We start from the raw sequence: 21,676 nt of genomic DNA on the forward strand, positions 1-21,676 counted from the left end.
TCCTTTTAAAAAACACGTTTTTTTTTTTTTATCCACCATATTAATTAATTTACTGGGGGGCGATAAGCTCCTCCACTGCTTGTCTCATCAGAACACCTTTTTTGTGCATTCACCAGATCACCTTTTCTGCATTGCATTGTGTAAATGTTAGTCCTTCGAAAACCACAATGCTGCTTTATCTATCTGCAATAGCAGATAGAGAGGAGACCGAGTGAGACTGATATTGAGAGGACCATCCCCTCTCAATACCAACCGTTATACTAGATTTTCAGTATTTTAACTACAATATTGTATTTCCTTTTTTAAAATGGGCAACTAAACTCATAACACCCACATCCTCTATAAAGTTGTATACATAATAAGTACAAATTGTTAAGGACTATGAAAACCAAACATATACATTTATAATTACAGTTATTTAGTACAAGCCACTAAAACATTACGGCTTTACCACTGAACCACTACTGTGTTCATATATTCTTCAATATAAAGATAGCAGAATAGTAAAGAAGTGGTTTTGTACTTGGTATACATTCTACTAAAACAGACCCAGAGTCAAAATAGAATTTAATCAAAAATGAACCCCTGCACCTAGCAGTTTGTACACACTGTTTCACAGCAGCGGCTGGCTGGCATGCCACGCAGTGAGTTACAGTTCAGTACGGTCCTCTTATGGCTTCCAGCCTTCCTTTGGTTCAGAGAAGCTTCAGGCCTCCAGACAGCATTAGACACGGAGGAGGATAATGACAATGATGTTTGATTTTCACATTCACTGCATCGCATGGAGGAGACTCAAAATCTTCTACAGATGCTCGTTGCCGAATCCCTGTATGATCCCTTCATTATTCCATATTCTTAAAGGTATATGTTTTACCTGTAGGGACACAAAAAAATAACTTTAAAAATCCATCACTGGGGGCACCCAAGTGGCGCATCCGGTAAAGGTGCTCTGCGTGGAGTGCAGGATGCACCCTATAGTCTGGACGTCGCCGGTTCGAATCCAGGCTATTCCACTGCTGACCGTGGACAGGCACTCCCAGGGGGCAGCGCACAGGTCGGCCAGGGTGTCCTTGGCTCACCGCGCACCAGTGACCCCTGTAGTCTGGCTGGGCGCCTGCGGGCTTGCCTGTAAGCTGCCCAGAGCTGCGTTGTCCTCCGACACTGTAGCTCAGAGGTGGCTGCATGGTGGGTCTGCTGTCTGAAAAGAAGCGGCCTGCTGATGGCACATGCTTCGGAGGACAGCGTGTGTTTGTCTTCGCTGCTCCCGTGTCAGCACGGAGGTGGTAGCGGTGAGCTGAGCCTACAAAATAATTGGCTATTCTAAATTGGGAGAAAACGATAAAAAACAATTGGTGAATACTAAATTAAAATAAATAAATAAATAAATAAATAAATCCATCACTGGAATACATGCAGTGAGGAAGCATTTAATTTCAGGGGAATAATAAACTCTTACTGCAATCCAGTGTTATTTCCTGGAACACAAGACACCTTGTCGAAGCGCTCATCTGACTTTATTACTGCTGTAAAGGGAAGGCTACCCAAAGGGAAAGGATAAAAATACCATGACTTGTGGATTTATTTCTGTACTCACCCGAACCTCCCAGTTCAGTATCGGTAACCGAGGCTGGCAAACTTCCCTGGATGGGTGGCCGACCAGAAATTACGATGGGTCTGCATTTTCTGGAAGACGTTGAAGTTTCTCTTTTTCTCCTTTTTAAATTTAATTTTCTTAACCTGATGAACCAAAAAAAATGAATAAAATAAAACTTAGCTGCCTTTATGTATTTTATTTAACCAGTTCTTTTCACTAGCAGCACTTGTGTTGCAGGCGTTGTGAATATTAAAAAAGGAGGGTAGAGTACATTTTAGCCAACAAGTAACAGCACAAAATGAAGACTGGACAATAAAAGGCTGGTCGTCTGGCACCTCTCACCTTTCCGGTGTCAAAATCTTCGTCCCATTCATCAATCACAGTGTCGTTTTTAGCAGATCTAGCATCCTCAATAGCATCCCGGCTGACAGCAGACAGAGCCCCCTCCCAAGTCAGGACTAGAAGAGGAAGAAAAGAAAAGAAAAAAAATGGAAATTAGGAGGATGACTAAAAACAGTAACAATCTTCCACAGTAAGTGCTGATTTTCTTGATACCATACCTATAGCACGTGGGGAAGGAGTTACAAAGTTAAGTAAACTTACCAAATCGAAGCTGTTTAACTTCCCCCCCCCAAAAAAACCAAAAAAAAAAACCCTAATTGATCACAGAAAAGCATGTGACGGCTCTTGAAAGGACCACAATGAATCAGCAACAACAACAAGGCTTGGCAACCCATTCCATACACCCACCACTCTCTGTGTGTGAGAGTTTGTCCTGCCAGTTTACTTCTAAACTGACTGTGTCCCTGTACTGAGGGAGAAAAGGAACTCACACTACCGTAGCAGACCCAACTGCAGTTTCAAAACAGTCTTATATGTTAGTCACAACTACCTTCTGTTCCATATGCCTTATCCATGGAGTGTTTAAGAAGCTCATCCACCACACTGGACCCTTTTTTGCCATCCCAGGCAAGACTAGAAGGCTTTGGAGCTGGGCAAGTGCTCTCCGACGTGGGAGCGTTCACTGTACGTTTATAACCATCCTGAACCTGGCTGTCCCAAACGAAGACTGCAGCTGTGGAAAAAAACAAACCAGGCATTGAAATATATAGTTTCTACGCATGTCCAGAGTTTAACCCTTTGCGGACGAGAAAAGCTTTCAATGGCCGAGAGGCCGATAGAAGCCGAAAAAGAAAACCGTGAGGCGGATCTGAGCAATACGCATGGTCCCTTCACCACAGACATAAACAAACAAGACAGCTGCTTCCGCATCCAATGCTCAAAGAAAATCACTGACATTTGCCAAGCTTTTTGAGATGTTAAAGTAATAAATAATAACTTGGATAGCATTATTGAGGAGTTTGGTGATAAATCGAGTGATCAGGAGATGATTTATCAGTATGCACTACTATGAAGAGATGTGATAAATACAGCAAACAAGGAGCGGGGCAGGTCTGGAAATGCAGTACCGAGTGTCCTTTTGATATGCGGTGCCTTTTAATCCTGTTTTACTGTGAATAAAATTACTTTTAAACAGCGCGTATAAAATAAACAGCTTGTGTGAAAATAAATTAGACCCAATGCGCCTGACAGGCGCTGAATAAATTGACCGCAAAGCTACCGGATGGTTGTGTGAAAGCCACTTTCATGAATGTCATGTTTGCTGTGGATTTTGTTGTTTTCCTTCATAGGAAAGGATCTTGCTTTAACGAGAACACCTGGTTTCCAGTATCTGCACGACATGTCTGGTTAATGCAAGATTTTACTTTGTATTGCAGTGAGAGAAACAAGCTACAGCTGTGGTTTATTTAAATCTAGTGTAAGGAACATGTGATCTGTCTATGAAACCTTGATATGGAAGGGGGAAAAACACACACACCAGCAGCTTGCAAACCTTAAGATTTCCTGTTTCAACTTACAGTTTAAAGTTTCAAATCCTTGCTCCTCGTAGCTAACAGAGAAGCAGACCATCACTGGAAACAAAAAGTATCATCTTGGCATAACTGGATTTAAAAAAAGGTACATTTAAATGTCTAATAGGGTGTCGGAAGCCACTTCTGTACCTTGTTTGGCTTCTCTGTCTCTTTCCCCGTTAACAGTGTGCTCCACTGGAATGGGATCGAAACCAGCATCTTCCTCGTCACTCACACTCCTCTTTCTCTTCCTCCTTTCCTTGATTTTGTCCTCCCTTTCTTTTTTGTGCTTCTTTTTCTTCTTTTTTGATTCTGTCAGTTCATCCGTGTTCATTGCTGGTTGTTGGTCCTCCAGTATCGAGCTAGTGAGGGAAACGAACGGGAAAGTCACATTAGGTCAAAATTCATAAAAAAAAAAATGCCTTACAGCATTCCACCCAAGTGACTAGCCCTACAGTGACCAAGGACAGTATAGCACCCTTGCCAGGTAAAAAAAACACATGGGCATGAGAACATATTTGTGCATGCTTTTACTTCCCTAAAAACATCCATTATTGAAAAAAGCACATGATGAAAGGAATGAAACCGCACCTTTCCAACACAGGCTCTGGAACCATTTCTTCTACAGTTGTCTCTCTGTGTTTCTCGCTTTGCTTCTTTTTCTTCTTTTTGACTCTCGTTGCCGTTCCTCCAGGACTGTGCAAGGTAGATTCTCCTGAAGCGTCGCCCTGTCTGGCCGTGTGTTCGGGCTCACCTTTCTCACTGTGCTGTGTGCACGTAGTGATGCTCCATGCTCCAGCGAGACTCCAGTCCTCTTCCTTCTCCTCCAGGTGAGTGTGCACGCTTGTCCTGAGAGGGTCCGTTGCCCCTGACTCCTCGTCCCTCCTCCTTTTCCTCTTTTTCTTCTTCTGTTTGTGAGGGACCTCTGTCGCTTCCTCGCAGCTGGCCTCTGCAGATACCTCAGGCTCTGGTGGTGGGCACTCCTCTCCCACTCCCTCTGATTTGCGTTTATGTTTCTTCTTTTTTCTTTTGCGGTTAAGGCTGGATTCAGGCTCCAAGGTACCAGCGGGAAGAGTTTCTGAAGCAGTCCCGGGTTCGACTGGTGCCTTGGAGTCAGGGCCAGATGGGCTGTGGAGCACCATAGCTGTGGCTGCAAATCCGTTGAGGTGGGAGGAAGAGGGCCGCTGCGAGTTCAGTGAATCAGATTCAAAGGAAACTGACATTTTCTTGGGGTTTCTACTATTACTACATGCAGAGCCTAATCCTAATTTAGATGGAGTCTGCAATTTGAGAGAATGGGATGGGAGAACCCTGCCAAGAGAAGAGGAACATGTGAACGCCAGGAGTACTGTATACACTAATCAACCACATAACGCGTTCCTTGCACTATTTATTGCCACTAATATCCTATTATGTTGGTTCTGTACAATTCTCTTTTATTGTTTCTGCCAAGATCATTTTCCATGCTTACTTCTATCCCAGAAAAAAAAAAAAGCTTCTGAAAAGACTCCAAGGCAGATTTTCTTTTCAGGGGAAGTTTTTGCTGGAATAGTTAACGAATGGTAAAAAAGCATCCAAGCAGAAAAAAAAAACTTAACATAAAACATATAATACGATGAAAACAATTAACTCTTTAGAAAATGTAGGCCTATGTGACGTAGTGTCCTTTTAAACTGGATTTTTACTTTTATACATAGCTTCTTTAAGAAAACTTTCTCAATTATAAGTCCCTAATAGAATAGATTATGTAAACTAGCTTTAATAAATCAAAATCTCTCAGGGCTCTGATGCCGTAAATAAATAGCGTACCCAGAACCCCTCAATAAAATGACTGCCTTGGCACTGTACTATGTATAGTTGGGTGTACTTGTAGCAGTAGTAGAATCGAAATAAAACTGTACTATGCCAAGACAACTTATGAGACAGCAAAGCAGAAACTACCAGAATTCTCAGCAGCATCTCTGGAACTCAGAAGTTGTTTGTCTCAGGAGACGAGTGTTCTAGGGAGTCTCTTATGGGACTAAATACCTGTTCTTGTGTGCTGGCGATGAGGAGGTGAGGTGTTGGTGTTTCACTGGATGAGGGGGATTGCTGGACGGATGGCGTGGAGAGAACTGAGGCTCACTGCCGCTCGGTGTCTGGAGGGAGCTGTCCGCCTGCAGTTATTGACATAAATAAAAACTTGGTGGTCTAAAAAAAACCGCATCCATGAATGTGAAAAAAATTAAAATAAATAAGACAAAAGGAAATAAAAAGAAAAAAAGGAAAATAAAAAAACAAACAGAAAAGGGTATGACAGAGAATAATCAGAAATGGTTAGAACGAAAGGATAGAAAACGTAGAAAGCAAGACTGAAAAAGCAGGCTAAGAAATACGAAAACAACTCTCACTGAACAAAAAGACACGACAGGCGGTTGTTAGCTTCAGTTAAAAAGACAATAGCGGCACAGCTCACAGCTTGTGAGAATATGCAATAAAAATGTCTTAATGATTAAACCGGGTTGAACTAGCGTAACTCTGAATGTTTATAGTTTTTAGAACATCAAATTAAACCTGATTGAAAATAATACACTACAAGCATTGATGTAGTTTCTGAAGCTGTTCACCAATTCCAGTGTTGTTTTATATTTAGGTATTTTTGCATTGCAGTTGAATGCAAAAATAAAAACCTAATTTATTATGAACAATACTTGTGGGTCTCAGCTCTGGCCCTCAAGTACCCTTAAAACAGTCCAGGTAACAGCACGTTTTGACAGCTTTGTTTTTGTAGTCATATTTTCAGGGACTGTGTCTACAGACCGTTTAGCCCAAGAGGTTCTATCTTTCATTCTGCCTTGGGTACTGGACAACTAGAGGCGCTGCTGCAAGCCCACAGTGTACTCTCACCTTCTTAGCTGAGAGTGCCAGCTTCTTGGCAGGCGGGGGCGACATGGTGCTGGTGGGTTCGGAGGAGACGTTCATCAGGGCTTGGGGTTTTAACTTCACCACCATCTTCTGCTCCTCTGTACCACTCAGATCAGCTCCCTTGCCATTGGTGGCAGCGTGGGTTGGTGTCCCTCGACTGGTTGACTGAAATCCGTTCAAACAGTTCCTTGTGGGGGTGTCTCCATTGGGAATGCCACGAGGGCTCCCCTTCTCCTTGCGATGGGATTCACCAGGGTCCAAATCCTGCAAGTCACATCACATCTAACATTGAGTTATTGTAAAAAGACTACCTCCCGTAAGTGTTTAGCAGTTTCTGCAATTATTTACACAGTGCACCAAACTTTAATTTTAAGGACTCAGACTAAATAAAGTTGATAAATGGTCTGCAGCGAACTCGACACAATCACTCAAAACAAAGACACAAAAAGACACGAGGCATGACATGGCAAGTCTGTCTTACATATTCCTTTAATGTACTTATTCATCTCTCTACCTAGAGATGTCACAGCAGCAGAAGCAGCAGCCGCCACCACCACATTAACCAAAGGTCTTTGAACACATGATAGTATAAAAGAAGACAAACGCATTTTACAGCAGACCTCCAGGTAGGAGCAGCCTGCAATGTCAATAGTCTTTACCTTCTGATCCTGCCCCTTTGCAGTTGCCTCCGACAGTGATTTCATTGAGGTAGACATGGCCAGGCCCCGGCTCTCAGACCCGTATCGTTTGTCGCTCTCAGGCCTGCCTCCACCGGTACCATTAACAACCGGCCCATGACTGCCCCGTGCCTGAAGTGGCGGCGATGGCTTCTTCACCTTTTTCATCGGCTCGTCGATCACAGCAGGGGCGTTGGAAGGCTTGGAGGGGGTCCTGGGGGACTGGGAGCCCTGCGAGAGCTTCGGGGACTGGCTGGTGCCGTTACGGGGGACCGGAATACCAACTCCATCAGTAGCCTGGATCTTCCTCAACTGCGGGGACTCCAGTTTCTGAGAAAATCAAAGAAGACATATATTTAAAACAGAAAATGTATTTGTTCATATAATTGTAAAAAAAAAAAAAATGTTATGTTGTTATATGTGAGGACTTCATCTGCTGATGACTATTTAGGCTGCCTTGTAGCTGGGGGTTATGTTACTACACCAAGTACAGTCTAGCTGACTAAATGTTATAGCTAGGGTCAGCTCCTTTTGCCACATTTTCGACCAACATGTAATACAGGTAAGTTCAGCCCAGCTACCTTGAAATAGAAATTATATTACAACTTTGTTACAAGCAATAAAGTTTGATTTTATGGGTTTCTTTTTTAAAGCAGTTTATAGCCTACAGTCATAGCAAGACTTTAATATCGGAAACAATTACAAAGCAGAGACGGCATACTCCTACACTATCAACTGTATATAGTAGACACTATAGTAAATTTATAATAAATCCAGAGTACAAATGCAGCTTAATGATGTTATGTATGTTTATAACATGCTGCATGGTCTCACCTTCCCTACTTGCGGTGAAGAAAGAGTTCCATTAAGAGGGGATTTCTTTGTTAGTTCTGGTGTCATGCTGTTCCTACCAGACTGGATTGAGCTCTGCTTAGACCCGAGACCATCCAAGCTCTTCTTTGAATCTGGGATTCTTTATAGAAATAATAAAAAAAAGGAGTACCAAATATGAAGACAAAATCTTGAAGCACAACGTCTCACAATGCAGATAAATAAAGACACATGACACATTCTTTTAGTTTTCCAGACACAAAAACAAACCAGATTTTGTGTATACCCTTACCTTAGATAAAACAGAACATAGGCCTGCTGGTTGAGAACAACTTTGATATTGCTGGCATGCACCACGGAATCATTCATTTGGTACCACTGTCCACTGCTGGCCTGCAGGAGGAATAAACAGCAGCTTTATCTTTAGCTACCTTTAGCTAAGTATCTCTTAATGGTAGTAACACAGCGCCTCAGAATGCTGATTGTTTTTTATGGTTTTGACTTTTTTTTTTTTTTTTTTTTTTTTTTAAATAAATAAGTATACATCACAACCTGTTAATAAGCACAAAACCAGCAAACCGTATGAGAGCTGAGCATGCCGTGTTTGGGATAAACTAGCCCAGCAGGTGTGTGATTAACTATTATCCCCTAAAAGTCCATAAAAACAGAACATGCAAAGATTAAGTTCCTGAACACCCAATAACACGAAGCCTACTTTGGATATCTCACCTTAACATAGCAGTAGTAGTGACCAGCGTGGCAGCTATATCCAGAATGCACCAGAACAGCGTACAGTCCATACATAACAGGGTCCCCGGAGCTCTGGGACATGTATGGGCGGATATTCAAGAATTCGGGGTAACCAACATCCTGAGGAAACAGAAACGGATCTAATTACATTATCCCTGTGACTGTTAACATCAAAAAGCTAACCAAAGCCTACAATGTATTTTGAAACCGCAGTAACCGACTCTTCATGTGTGTCCATCTGTACTCAAAACGACATTTTAGCCATCTGTACACTGCCTTCTGGGTCACTCCAGGTGAAATGGACCAATGGGGCTTACTCCCCCTATCAATACTTTTTGTGCATTTTTGGTTGGAAAGCACTTGAAACATGTTTTTAAATGATAATGGTATTCGTCTAGGTCATCGCCCACAATTGGCATTTTTACCACCGACTCACCATGTGGAGCTGCATCATTTACACAGCTCTTCACTTGCATGCACACCTGCACTGGCCCCATTTCCTTAATCACATGTGGCTCAGGTATAAACCCCTAATGGAAGAACGACCTCCCCAGAATTGTGTCCACTTGAGCTAGAATGACCCTTATGTGCTTTATACGCTAATCAAAACGGTATTGCATCTCGTTTAAGAAATCCGTCTCGCATTCACCTTGGTGATCTTGCCTCCGCTGAAGTTCGCAAACCTCTTGAGAGACAAGGTTAAGACGTTGGACGGCCGATGAACCGTAAACCGTTTAGACGCTGGCACTTTTTTCTTGCACCTGAGGAGAAAAAGGACATAAAATAAATAAACAAATTAAGATCACACTTTTTTTTCTAACATTCCTACACTACAGAAACACAGAATACAAATTAGCCATTGCTGTCGGAATTGAATTGATGTTCCACGCCCAAAAAAAAAATGCAAAAGAAAGAAAAAGATATGTCCTACTCTTATGTTACAAGCAGCTATTACCATTGGTAACATGCATCCCTCAATCATTACACAAATCATTCTTAGAAACCTCTGAAAATGTGTATCACCAACATTTAAATTAGGATATTCGGTATTCAAAAAATAAATGAATAAATAAATAAATAAAGTTCATGGGCATCTTGCACGGGGAGAGTGACCAATACTGGTCAGGGATCTCGCCAAGAAACAAGGATTTTGTTGTTGCAATGAAGCCTGGCAATGCCAAAGAGGGTTTTTTTTCTAGCAATGCCTTGTGTAGTATGTGTAAGCAAACAGAAAACACTGTTCGGATGTTCAAAGTTTTGCACAGAACTCACTTTGCACACATATAGGCGTTCTCTCCAATCAGGACATCTGGCTTCACAAACAGCTCGAGAGCTCTGACAATGTTTGGAGCTTGCTGCAAACAGACAAAACGGCTCTTTAAATCTAAAAGGCTGGCTTAAGGTTTTACTGCATCTATAACCCAGGTTTACAATGTGCTCGATTAAAAAAAAAAAAAACACTAAGCATCTTTTACAATCCAAAAAGGACACATTTATTTTGCTAAACCCACACTATACCAAATTGTAGCCGCAACAATAGAATTTCCACAGGAAAATGAATCAGTTAACATAGGTTACGTAGCTGTAAGCACAAGTGTATGGCACAACTTTTAGATCTTCATGATAAAATATGAAAAGTATGCATTTACTATGTGGTGCATCAGTGAGAATTACTGCATATAACATTTTCCAAGGAGATTACCTGGGTACAGAAAAGGTAGAGCAGGTCTCTGAGGCAGAGTGCTCATTCCTCTTTGCTTCAGGGTGTTTTCAATTCACCAGCTAGCTGTTCAGGTCTCTCTGTCCTTTTAGCAACAGAATCTGCACGCACTAATGCCTCACTTACCCGGATCTCAACCGCTATGTCCAGATAAGGGTCGTAGGTATCCGACACGCTTTTGCAAACGGAACACTTGACTAGGGGGGAGATCAAAGAAAATAAAGGGGTTGTAGATCATTTACATCTCCCTCTTACTCAATTAATATTATCACTGGAAAGGAACATGCAATAAAAGCAATATTATGATATATTGCTGATGATTAAACAGCGCTTACCTCTTGACCTGAGGTAACCTCCAAATATCTGATGGACTAAAGTGGTAGCCTGTGTTTGTCTGTCTAATCTGAAATTGAAAAATAAAAAAGGGAAGATACGTACGTGGATACAGTTTCTGGTACTTTGAAAAACAACACAATTTTCCACTTGGCGTAAAATGAAGCAGTTTAATAATTCAGGAACTACTTTCAAATGAAGAAAATTTGTCACTTACTTGGTGTAACCGTTAAGGCAGGCTTTCTGCATAGCATCAATGGTGTAGCGCAGGAATTCATGTGCGTCCTCCTGACTCCCGAAGCGGAAATGTCTGGCAATTTCTTAAAGAAAAAAAAACATTTTACAAAAGTAATCTACAGCAAAATCTGCTGGAGGCATCTGATTTAAAAAAAAAAAATCTTGAACTGTACCATTGAGAATAATAATATAAAATCAAGGAGTTAGTGCTCTTCTGCTACCTAATACATTTCAGCCATGACTGCACAGTTAATATTAAAGTGAAAACAAATTAAGACCTTGTCAATTTGTAAACCCAATCCAAGAAAATGCAATGCCAGCAAAATACAATCTGTGGTGCATTTACCAGTCAACTTTAATCACCAGTTACAAAACCAGTGCATATCGCAGCAGAGGGCTCTACAGCCATTCCGGAATTGCAGGTGTCAATACTGCGAAAGTATTGGTTTTCGTTATTGTTCTGTTTGTATCTAGATCTTGATTACCATCTAATTTTATGCCACAGTAAAAGAAGCAGCCAGCTCCAAGATGCAACAAGGGCAGGGGGATCACGTGAGGCAAATGCAGCAGACTGCAAATTGTAATCCAGAGGGTGCGCAGTGAATTTAGAAGCAAGAGGAGACCTACACAGTGATACTAATGATTCTACACATGTATCATAAAAACATGCTATTTACTGATATTAAAAAGATAGAAAAAATAGACAGCACAGGCATGGATTCTTATATATTATACAACATTTGTTTCTATCTTTGAAATTACAGTATTTTATTTCTATACAAGATAAACCATCTCTTACTTTTCAGGTCTCTGATGAAGGAGACTGGTTTGATGGCGTTGCCAGTGTTGGCGAAAGCCTGGATTAAGTGGTTTTCCATAATGCACATCATACAAAACCCAGACTGGTGACCTGAAATAGAAAGACATAGGTGCCGTTAGACTGTATTGCACAAAAAAAAGCAGCTAGGCTTTAAAAAGTGAGGCACGCAGCAAGACAACACTTTCTCAATTGTTGTTGTTGCTGTCTTTGTTTATCAGACACACAAATTGTGTTAGACTGCAATTGGAACAGGGCAGCTATGTATCTGCAGTTTATAACAAAAAAATGAACAAATAAATAAATAAATAAATAAATAAATAAATACTTCTGCTAATTAAAAACTTCTCAAATGACAAAGGCAAGTTTTTCACAAAGTTTGTGATTCATTTTTTTTTAATCTTAACCCCCTATCTCATTATTAAGGAGATTCTCCCAATAAATCGGGATCACATGCACTAATCCATTCACATAGCTATCTAGGAATACTGGAAGCAAGGTTCAAGAGAGAAGTAGAGAAGAGATGAGGTAGTGTGGCTTACATGCTCTGCTGTGCTCCTTGGACAGGAGGTAGTTGGCTAGTGGTGGGGTGTAGGTAAGACACTGCACAGTGGAGTTGAGGAAGCAGGTGTTACCCAGGTTGTGGAGGCCGGCTCCAACCCGATAAACTCGCTCCCACTTCATGGACAGCCTGTTCCTCGGGAACAGCATCTTGTGAGGGGCAGGGATGCCATCGCTGTGCCCCCCACTCGCATTCTCTGAGACTACAGACAAGCAAAGAAATTAAATTACACTAACAAGACTGTTAGCCAGATGCTAACCTACATCTTTTCCAGGGAAATAACATTCTGGTTCATGGTGTACAACCTGGTCATATCACATTTGACATTGCACAGAGGGAAACATTGATCATCCACAGGCAATACGAGATCTTCATCCGTAAACATGTCTTCTGTGAATTAAAATACCGTCACACAGCATGTGGATTGAATACAGCAATGACAGTCCACCCAATACACAGCAACACAAGGGTTACTCTATGGATACTGGGCTACTAATTGCTTACACAAGGCAATGTACTCAATAACAGCCACCAACATAGCCGTAGATACCCAACTGCTGCCCACCCTGGCCTTGTGCAGTACACACCTTGTTTTTTGATCTGGATCACATCTGTGGGCCTCTGTCCTGTCGCTCCCTCAGATTTGGGGTTGAGGATGACATACTTGCTCTTGAGTGCCTCCAGCTGGTAGGAGAAGCCTTTGCTGGCAGGCTCAAACTCTATCTTCTGCAGCAGCACCTTCTTTGCGGAGGACGCTAGGAGCTTGTTGAGATCGCCGTCGTCAGCAGAGTCCTTCCGACCCGGCTTCAGAGCCTCTTTCAGTTTGTCCACTATGGGCATCGTGCATCACTGCAACACAGCAGAGGCAAAGTCATTTATTACAAACACATAGCACAGTAAAGTCATTGTTCGGGATTGACCGAAATGTGCCTTCTCAATTACACTGATAATTATAAAGAATACAGAGCCAAAAGAATGGGCATCCTGGCCTGGAATTAGCCCCGGAAATATAGATGAAAAATACATGTTTAAATATTAAATGTTTAGCAATTATAAAATTATTAAACTATTCGCTTTACCGTGCTCCAAATCTTCAGCTCCTCCAACTCTCACTACCTCTGTGATTCCTTCACCTAATCATGTCCTGTAACACGCCATTTTGTGAACATGATGTATGAGATGTATAGGCAGCTGTCTGCTTCAGTTTTCTGACTGCAACGTCAACTAAGGAAAACAGCTTCACAGCTAGCAGAAGCAAACAATCGTGGACGCTCTGCATTCCTGCTCAGTGTATGTGGCTGTTTGTTTCTGGCATTTCAGAAGCACTGAATTGCTATCCAGAAGGTGCAGAAGGTACAAGCTCCTGCTGAGGCATACAGGCAGCTTCAGGGTGCCGTGAGCTTTAGAGGAGCTTAATTAAAACACAGCAGGTGCTTCATATGGCACAAAATGACTTTGAATTATTACAAATTCAACGTTGTTTATGTCTGTAGTACTGAACCTAACACTTTCCTCCTCACATTTGCTACATTAAATTTATATTAATTTACAGCTCTAATTGTATGTCTCGGACCCAGTAAAGGGCAAGCATGTAGACTTAGCCACCATGCTGATTCAGTCAAAAAATTCAGATTAATGCCAAATTTAAAATGCAAGGATCATTTTATGATTTGATTTTCTCTATGAAATAATTATCAAAGTCCCACAACAAGGATGCGTTCATGAATGCTGCAAATGTGCTACTGATTGTCTGAAAGCTTGCTAGAGAAAATTATTATTAAAAAAGGGCTTGTCCCTGCGGATAAAACTGCATTCAAAATGCTTAAACTGGAAATAGATCCATCAATGTTCTGAATTGGGAGTGTTCTTAGTAAAGCAGTAAAACCCTATCTCTCATGGTTGGAGTGCAGTATGTACCAAACAGCTTCAAATGTCTTTTAAAAAGACCTCAGTAAGGACCAAAACACTTTGCTGTCAAGAGCCAAGCATAGCAATATCATACCAAAAAGACTCCTATTTGTTTCTATTGTAATCTAATACATAGCTTACCAAAGCATGGTAATTATGGCAGTAGCGCATCCACTGTACTAAAGTCAGTGTCATGGCTCTGTACTCTGTACCCTATCATATTAACCCTTCACACCATTTCTTAGAAGCAACCAAACAGAGATGCATGGTAGACCCTAGTGTATCTGATATGCCTTGTGCTGGGCCACTATTATATGTTGTCCTCCAGTTTTTGGTTCCAGGAATAAACATGCTAAAAAAACAAACAAGACCTATCCCTGTCAATACCCACAGGACAAAATGAGATGCCAGGTCAAACAAGCTCATGAGGAGCAAAACATTCAGCTTTTATTGCCAATGCCTTACCCTGTACCATCACTCGCCCAATGCCTCACTGAAACACTACAGTAAGAGAGGGATGCGTGAATAAGCTTACTCATCAAGCTCTGTACAGGAGCAGCAGCACATGAATTAAACACACAAGGGTAAGATAACCTTCATGTAATGATATGCAGTATTAAGAATAACAAAGCCCTCAAAGTAATCAGAGACAAGCTAATGAGGGTTAAATGTTGCATACATTTTAACGTTCATAAAAATGTACCAAAAGCACATCCCTATTAAGAATCCCAAATGGTAATGTGCAAATATTACTAGTGGGGAAAAAAAATAAAATAAAAGTCTGGCACAAGACGATTCCTGCCTGAATAATGCCCCAGATATTGCACCTGGTTACATGCGTAGATTACTTATCAGAGGCAGCAAGGCTTCAGGTATGTGCAACCAAAAGCAGTCCAAAACTTACATCTCACGCTAAGCATTTTATAACGTCTTAATTAAGTCGGCACACTTTTCATACACTACCATTTCTTTTATAATGATTTACTGTGTTGTGTGTCACTGCAGCATGTCAGCTGCGAGACTTCTTGGCCAGGCTGTGGAATTGTCAGAGAACTTGTTCAGTGGTTTCATCCATCTTACAAAGGTAACTGAAATGAACTAAAGCAACTTGAACTGCCTACTGGTGGCAGATATAGCCAGCCCTGTAAGTAGCCATGGAACTTTTGAGTTTAATATAGCTTGCAAAAGATTCTGGTGAACACCTCTGCAGTCATCTAAAAATGGTGCGATATGTTCTGCAACATTGCAGAAACATTGCTATAACACGACATGGTAATAAGTCACTGACAGTAGTGGCGATTTTTAAGCGTTACATTTATGAATTATCTGCAGGTGTGCAAAAGCTGCATCAGCACTGTGTACATGTGCATGTTGAAAAAAATAATGCATCAATGTCACAGGACACAACAAACAGCTTGTTTGTGCAACAGGACAATACCTTCCCATGTAGCGTATGCATTGTTCCTTCATTTATGTCTAGGGTGACTTAAGTCAGCTACCACGTACTGTAGCAGGATTTAAGACAACTGAAACCTGTATTTTGAGGAATTCCTTTGTTTTTCTGGGTCGGATTTAGTAAGCTTTTTCATCCGTTTGCACCACTTGTACCTCTCGACTATGAATAACTAGATCATAGATGAGCATGTTCTGGAGAGCTGTTTTACACCTAAAAGGTACAACGAAACTACTCTGAGGTCTGGCTGGAGGGTTAATTGGTTCAATTAAATAATTAAGAACATGGTTGGAACACATACCTGGTCTGGAAGGGCCAGAGTTGCCAGTCCCTGAACGAGAAATAGGAAATGAAAGTGAAAATGTAAGTGTGACATGCACGTGTACACACAGGCACCTCAGCTGAACTACATCCCTTTCGCAAGGGAATATGCACTCCCATGAGAGAGGAGATACATTCTACAGGCAGATACCTCCAGTGTCTACTTTGTAACTTCATTCATCTTACTGTACTGCATTACAAATGCTTCTACTCACAGTCAGGGGTGTAGTGCTGGTGGGTCGCGGGGGAGCGCTGCCCCCCCACTTCTCTTCAGCAGTGAGAGCACCGATTCAGAATATTCAACTGTTTTGACCCTATTAATATACGGAGATACACATGTGTATAACCCATACAAATAAGCAAAGAATACAATAACCGTAAGAAACCCTTGAGAGATAAATAATGAAATAAGTTTGAATATGACGTGCCTGGTCTGGAACAACAGGTGTGAATAAGAAGGGAACCTGTATTAACGCTTTACAATTAGATGTAATAATTGGGACAGTTCTTATTTTAGACCTATATATAAGAAATAATGTAGATAAAATAAGCTAAACATTTATCCCAATTTATACCATCAGTGAGTGATGTTCGTCTCAATAATTTTTTTTTTTAAATCATATAATTTGGGGCAAAGTAACTTATAACAAAATAAAAACTACAAAAGTAATTGTTTCCTGTTTCAGTATTGTTAAATGAACCTTTAAGAAACACACCTATTCTAAAAACATTATCCTATCCGAAGATGTGTTAAATATGTCTATAGTATAAAGTTATATCTTCACTAGCAACTGTAATTATAACCATAAATATAAACATTTCAATATATACTTTGATGTGTAGGTGGGTTTTTTTATTTATTTATTTTTACTTTGTAGTTCAGTCTTTGCGATGTTAAAACGTTATTTGCTTATTTAGGGTTTATTTGCTTAGAAAATACTAACCAGGGCTGTCAGTATCAGAATGTAATACTATTATTATTATTATTATTTATTTCTTAGCAGATGCCCTTATCCAGGATGACTTACAATTGTTACAAGATATCACATTATTTTTTTACACATTATTTTTTACATACAATTATCCATTTATACAGTTGGGTTTTTACTGGAGCAATTTTAGGTAAAGTACCTTGCTCAAGGATACAACAGCAGTGTCCCCCACTGGGGATTGAACCCATGACCCTCCGGTCTGGAGTCCAGCGCCCTAACCACTACTCCACACTGCTGCCCTAATATAAACTGTGTGTGTGTGTGTGTGTGTGTGTGTGTAGATATGGTTTAAACGCTGACATTGCAAAGAGTTTAAACATTCATAAAACTTACCAAAAGCAAATCCCTAGTTTTTACTTAAGTATTTAGTTTCCTAGTACTGTATTCCCCTCCACCGAACCACAGCAGCTGTTGTCAGAAAACAAGTTATTTTTGTGAACAGCTTGGCTATAGTCATGTCAGACTTCATGCACAACAACATGAAACAAGAAATATTAGATTTTATATCTAGACCACTGTATGCATTTTGGCTGTGAGCTACCAAACAGGCACACTGCTATAGCAATGTTTAATCACCCAACCACGTGCTTTCACAATGTTACCCAGAACTTGTCCATGGTTGTTCCATCACACAAGCAATACATGTACTAATTTCTGGACTGGGTATGCAAAAATGCAAATTACTGTACCTGAAAGCAAATAATCCACAGTCCATTTGGAAAGGTACATGTTTGTTCCACTGCTTCACTACCCATTTTGTGGTGTGTTTATATTTTTCCCCCAAAACCAAAAAAAGAGATGGATGATAAGCTATTTTCTATCACTTGTTAAGTGCTGTAGTTTATACCAGTTCAACTACACATGTAAAATCCAGCAAGTACCCGACATGCTGGGTTCACAAAAATGACTGTTAGTGTAAAACATAAGCATATTTGCCACCATGTTTAAGAGATATATACAGTTAGCAGGCTGATCAGTACTACAGGTTAGTTACTGATACTGTATATGCAGTTCAAATCAGGCCCAGGCAGTAACGGTACAGTAATTAGCTTTCTGTAACATCTTCTGTAACAGCTCTGATGCATGCATGGGTCTGTATTAAAAGCAGCTCCAATTCATGGATAAACACTTCAGTGAAAGAGCTAGTTTAGAAACCAACCCCCACAAGTCACAGGAATTTAGTGGTATGGGGGGTTGGGAAAGGCATCCACATTTTTAATTGCTCCTGTGTAATTGCGTATACCAAATATAAATGTAAGAGTCAGTAAAAACATGCCAGCCTGGACTCGCTGAGCTTTTTAAAATGTGTCAAAGCTGCTGTTGGTTTTTATTAGTATTTTATTTGAATTGTGACCAGATTTTTTTTTTCTTTTTTACAAATGCGAGTATAATTTGTGAACTTCTGTAAAACGGATTTATTCAGCACGTAAACTCTTCAGTTTAGTTAATGGTGGGTACATGAGCGGAAACCCTTCTTCTCGCGTACAGTCGCGCATCCACTCCCAGCCCCACGTTGCAACGTGGGTAGATGGCACTATTATTATTTTTTTTTTATAGACTAGCACACGGATTTACATTTTATAGATCATGAACCGACAGATGCTACATTTGTTTTTTCGTGTATCACAAAAAGTCTGTACAGCAACAGAAGGATAACGTTTAAAATCACCTTACTTAGCTGGCGATGCAGTCGCTTAGTCTCTAATCCACCATGCTGTTGTAATGTATATGGGGAATGTGTATTTCACTCTCCACCACGATTACGCATAAGACGCTGACAATGTTAAAGGCAATGACAGATTCATTTAAAACACACACGCGCACGCAACTACCGCCTTTTATCAGCAATAACATATGAAGATCAAACGCGGCTGATCAATTCCTTGACTGAATAAAGAAAGTACATATCTCTGCTCACTCTCGCGCTGATCCTTCTTCCCCTCCCATGCAGCGTGCGGACACGGCCACCGCCACCGAACAAAAATTAAAGACAAATATACACGTTTTACAAAATGACAGCCTCCTGCAATACACAGATCGGGCGTTATTTTAATATGCTAACCGTGTTTACCTTTTGTTGTGATCTTTTCCAGGGGGGGAGTCTTTGTAATTTGGAAGATCACCCTCCTTGCTCGCTTCACAGTATCTAGATTTTTTACATTCTATCCTCCATGCTGCAATATGAAAAGGCGGGGCAGCGGTGACTGGCAGCCCGTTAGGCGAATCGGCAAGCTAGTCCGATGAAGACGTCCGATTTCAGTCACGATGAATGCGGCTAATCAGTGACACTGGGAGGAGGGTCTTATGGCAACTCGAGGAATCCATTTTAAATTCGCTTTGTTTACAACTCAGGTTACAGCTGAGAGCTGAGACCAAAGGTCGTGAAAAACAGCGCTTTGCTTTCACTGTGAGACAGGGTCAGTTGCAGTATCTTAGCATCATTGTTTTGTTTTTTTAAATAAGCACAGTTTGTATGCCTGCAAAAGAGCTCCGCAGAATCCTCTCTCATGGAGGCGCTTCATTAGCGGGTTTCAACCCCCGTCCTCAAGTACCACTAACAGTCAAGGCTTTTTTGTTCTCTTCTTAAAAAAATATATATAAAATGCATTGCAGACCGGTGATGAACATAAAACTGTAGAGCAATCAATGTAGCAACACAGTTTAAAGTCTCAGATGCTTTCTGTAAATGTGGTCTTATGCACAGGAAAACAATGCATATTTAAATCATACACTTAACTCGTGGCTGGACCTTTGGCGGTACCCGGGTTAAACACCAGCATTCTGTTTATTACTCTGTTTATTTTCGGTATACTGTCCTACAAAAACTAAACTTGATCTTATCAACCACATGCAAACACCTGACAGGCCTTGTGTCTTTTTAAACTACTAGGCTCCTGATTTTTAACACAGAGCAGAGACTAGACTACCACTCATCCACATTGATATACCATGTTAAGTTTTCTCTCTATATCTATTTCAATGCATACTGGTTTTTTTTCCAGTCTTGATAACTTCTCGAACTCCATAGAGTTCACACAAACTGCTTTAAAATTTCTAACAATGCAATATAATAATCGTGACTGAAGAGGCATACATAACCTATTTATAAGATGCATCTCCCACATTTCCCAGTTCGTTTCCGTCGCAATCTGACAAAGGGCTGATCTGTAGGCCCTTGGATGGCAGATTCTTCTCAAAAGAAATGAATCTATGAGCTGATTGATTTCCACCTCAACAAAGCAATATTTTGTTCACATACAAGTAAAGCAAAGAGCTACAGCGAATAACTCATGCTAAAACTTAGGTTACACATTGTAGCCCATTCAACTCCACAAGATTTTATTACTAAAATTCAGTAAAATAACAGCTACAGTACAGGCGCCTCGGTTATATATGTGTGTGAAAAAATATGGTAGTTTGTAGACAGAATGGGTTGGCCACCTGACAATATCAAAATATTATTTTAGTATGAAAGTATATAATTGGTGACTGTGAATATGAATATCTATATTTGTGTATATTAAAATTGATATGTAGGTCTATATAGCTAGACATGTGTCTGACTAAAAAAATAACTTATGTATGTTATTATTCATAATCTGTTGCTTTGCAATTGTAAATTAACTGAATATTTCACTGGAACATTTGAATAATTGAATATAAAACTACATTTTAGTACAAAAAATTAATATGGACGATAATGTTATATTATAGGTATAGGTCACCTGACAAAAACAACAGACGTACTATTATTAAAGCAAAAAATATAAGTATATAAAAAGCTAAATTGCCTATATCTGAAAAAAACAATATAAACGTTCATGGATATTAGAATATCTACTGTACTCAACGTCAGTTTGACTGTGTTAAACAAAGATTTGTGACTGTAATTATAATATCGTCATTTTTTGTGTCCGTGATTTAAAAAAAAAAAAAAAAAAAAGTAAAGTAAACAGCAGTGACAGTTAATATCAATTGATAATAAGTGTTTTCATATTTTACCTGTGAGCGTTTTGTCTTTCTCCAGCTCTGGTACGGCAGACCCCTCGCAGTTTCCACTTGATATGTTTTCTCACACAAACACGCACAGCGCCCCCGCTCGCTCCCTCCTCTAACTGCAGCCAGGAGGAGCCGCGGGAGAGCCGCAGCGAAACTCAACATCCGAGACAGCGCGAGCCCGACCACGTGTACACAGGACACGTGCGGCCGAAGTCTGTTCAGAGAGCGAGCGCAAGATTCGTTTCCATCTGAAGGACACAGCTTGCTTTAAAGGGACAGCGACACAGTAATGCAGATTTATTACATTAAGAGGGTCATTATCAGAAAGCTTCAGGTTTTATGGTCTACGTAATACAGTCTCTGCTGAAAAAAAAGAAAATAATAATAATGCAAATGTACATTATTATATTCCATATCAATTCACTGCACTTCATCGCAAATCGACTTCTTCGACGCTTGTATTATTTGTACGTGTGACAGCTGGATTTTAACATGCAATGAGATACACGGTAATATAGTATATCCGCCCTGTGTAAACATGATTTTATCATCTGCGACGGGAGTTTCTTTACCTTATTTTTTTTCCCAATGGAATAATGAATTGCTACCCTGCTGGTGTCGTGCCACCCCCTTGAGTTAGAAAAACAAATATTTGCAGCTCAGAC

The 21,676-nt window shown here is 40.4% G+C and overlaps 1 protein-coding gene across 3 annotated transcripts; it reads right to left on the reverse strand.

Annotated features, from left to right (window-relative positions):
• Positions 1–380: 380 nt before the first annotated feature.
• Positions 381–21,182, reverse strand: usp36 (ubiquitin specific peptidase 36). 3 transcript variants are annotated; one of them, XM_034041144.3, is made up of 22 exons: positions 19,084–19,275; positions 16,001–16,030; positions 12,926–13,187; positions 12,319–12,540; positions 11,759–11,869; positions 10,940–11,042; positions 10,725–10,792; positions 10,516–10,586; positions 9,942–10,024; positions 9,319–9,430; positions 8,649–8,789; positions 8,212–8,312; positions 7,923–8,061; positions 7,071–7,418; positions 6,394–6,675; positions 5,536–5,663; positions 4,099–4,818; positions 3,658–3,869; positions 2,487–2,669; positions 1,937–2,052; positions 1,595–1,737; positions 381–874 (listed from the first exon to the last, which is right to left on the reverse strand). In XM_034041144.3, the coding sequence occupies exons 3-21, from the start codon at positions 13,176–13,178 to the stop codon at positions 1,609–1,611; spliced, it is 3,522 nt and encodes a 1,173-aa protein (XP_033897035.2). In that variant the 5' UTR covers positions 13,179–13,187; positions 16,001–16,030; positions 19,084–19,275; the 3' UTR covers positions 381–874; positions 1,595–1,608. The 3 variants fall into 3 exon arrangements, with proteins under 3 accessions (XP_033897035.2, XP_033897034.2, XP_033897033.2); XM_034041143.3 differs by lacking the exons at positions 16,001–16,030; positions 19,084–19,275 and adding an exon at positions 21,015–21,182; XM_034041142.3 differs by lacking the exon at positions 16,001–16,030.
• Positions 21,183–21,676: the final 494 nt, after the last annotated feature.

Source organism: Acipenser ruthenus, chromosome 19 (genome assembly GCF_902713425.1).
Source record: "Acipenser ruthenus chromosome 19, fAciRut3.2 maternal haplotype, whole genome shotgun sequence".
NCBI classification, from domain to species: domain Eukaryota; kingdom Metazoa; phylum Chordata; class Actinopteri; order Acipenseriformes; family Acipenseridae; genus Acipenser; species Acipenser ruthenus.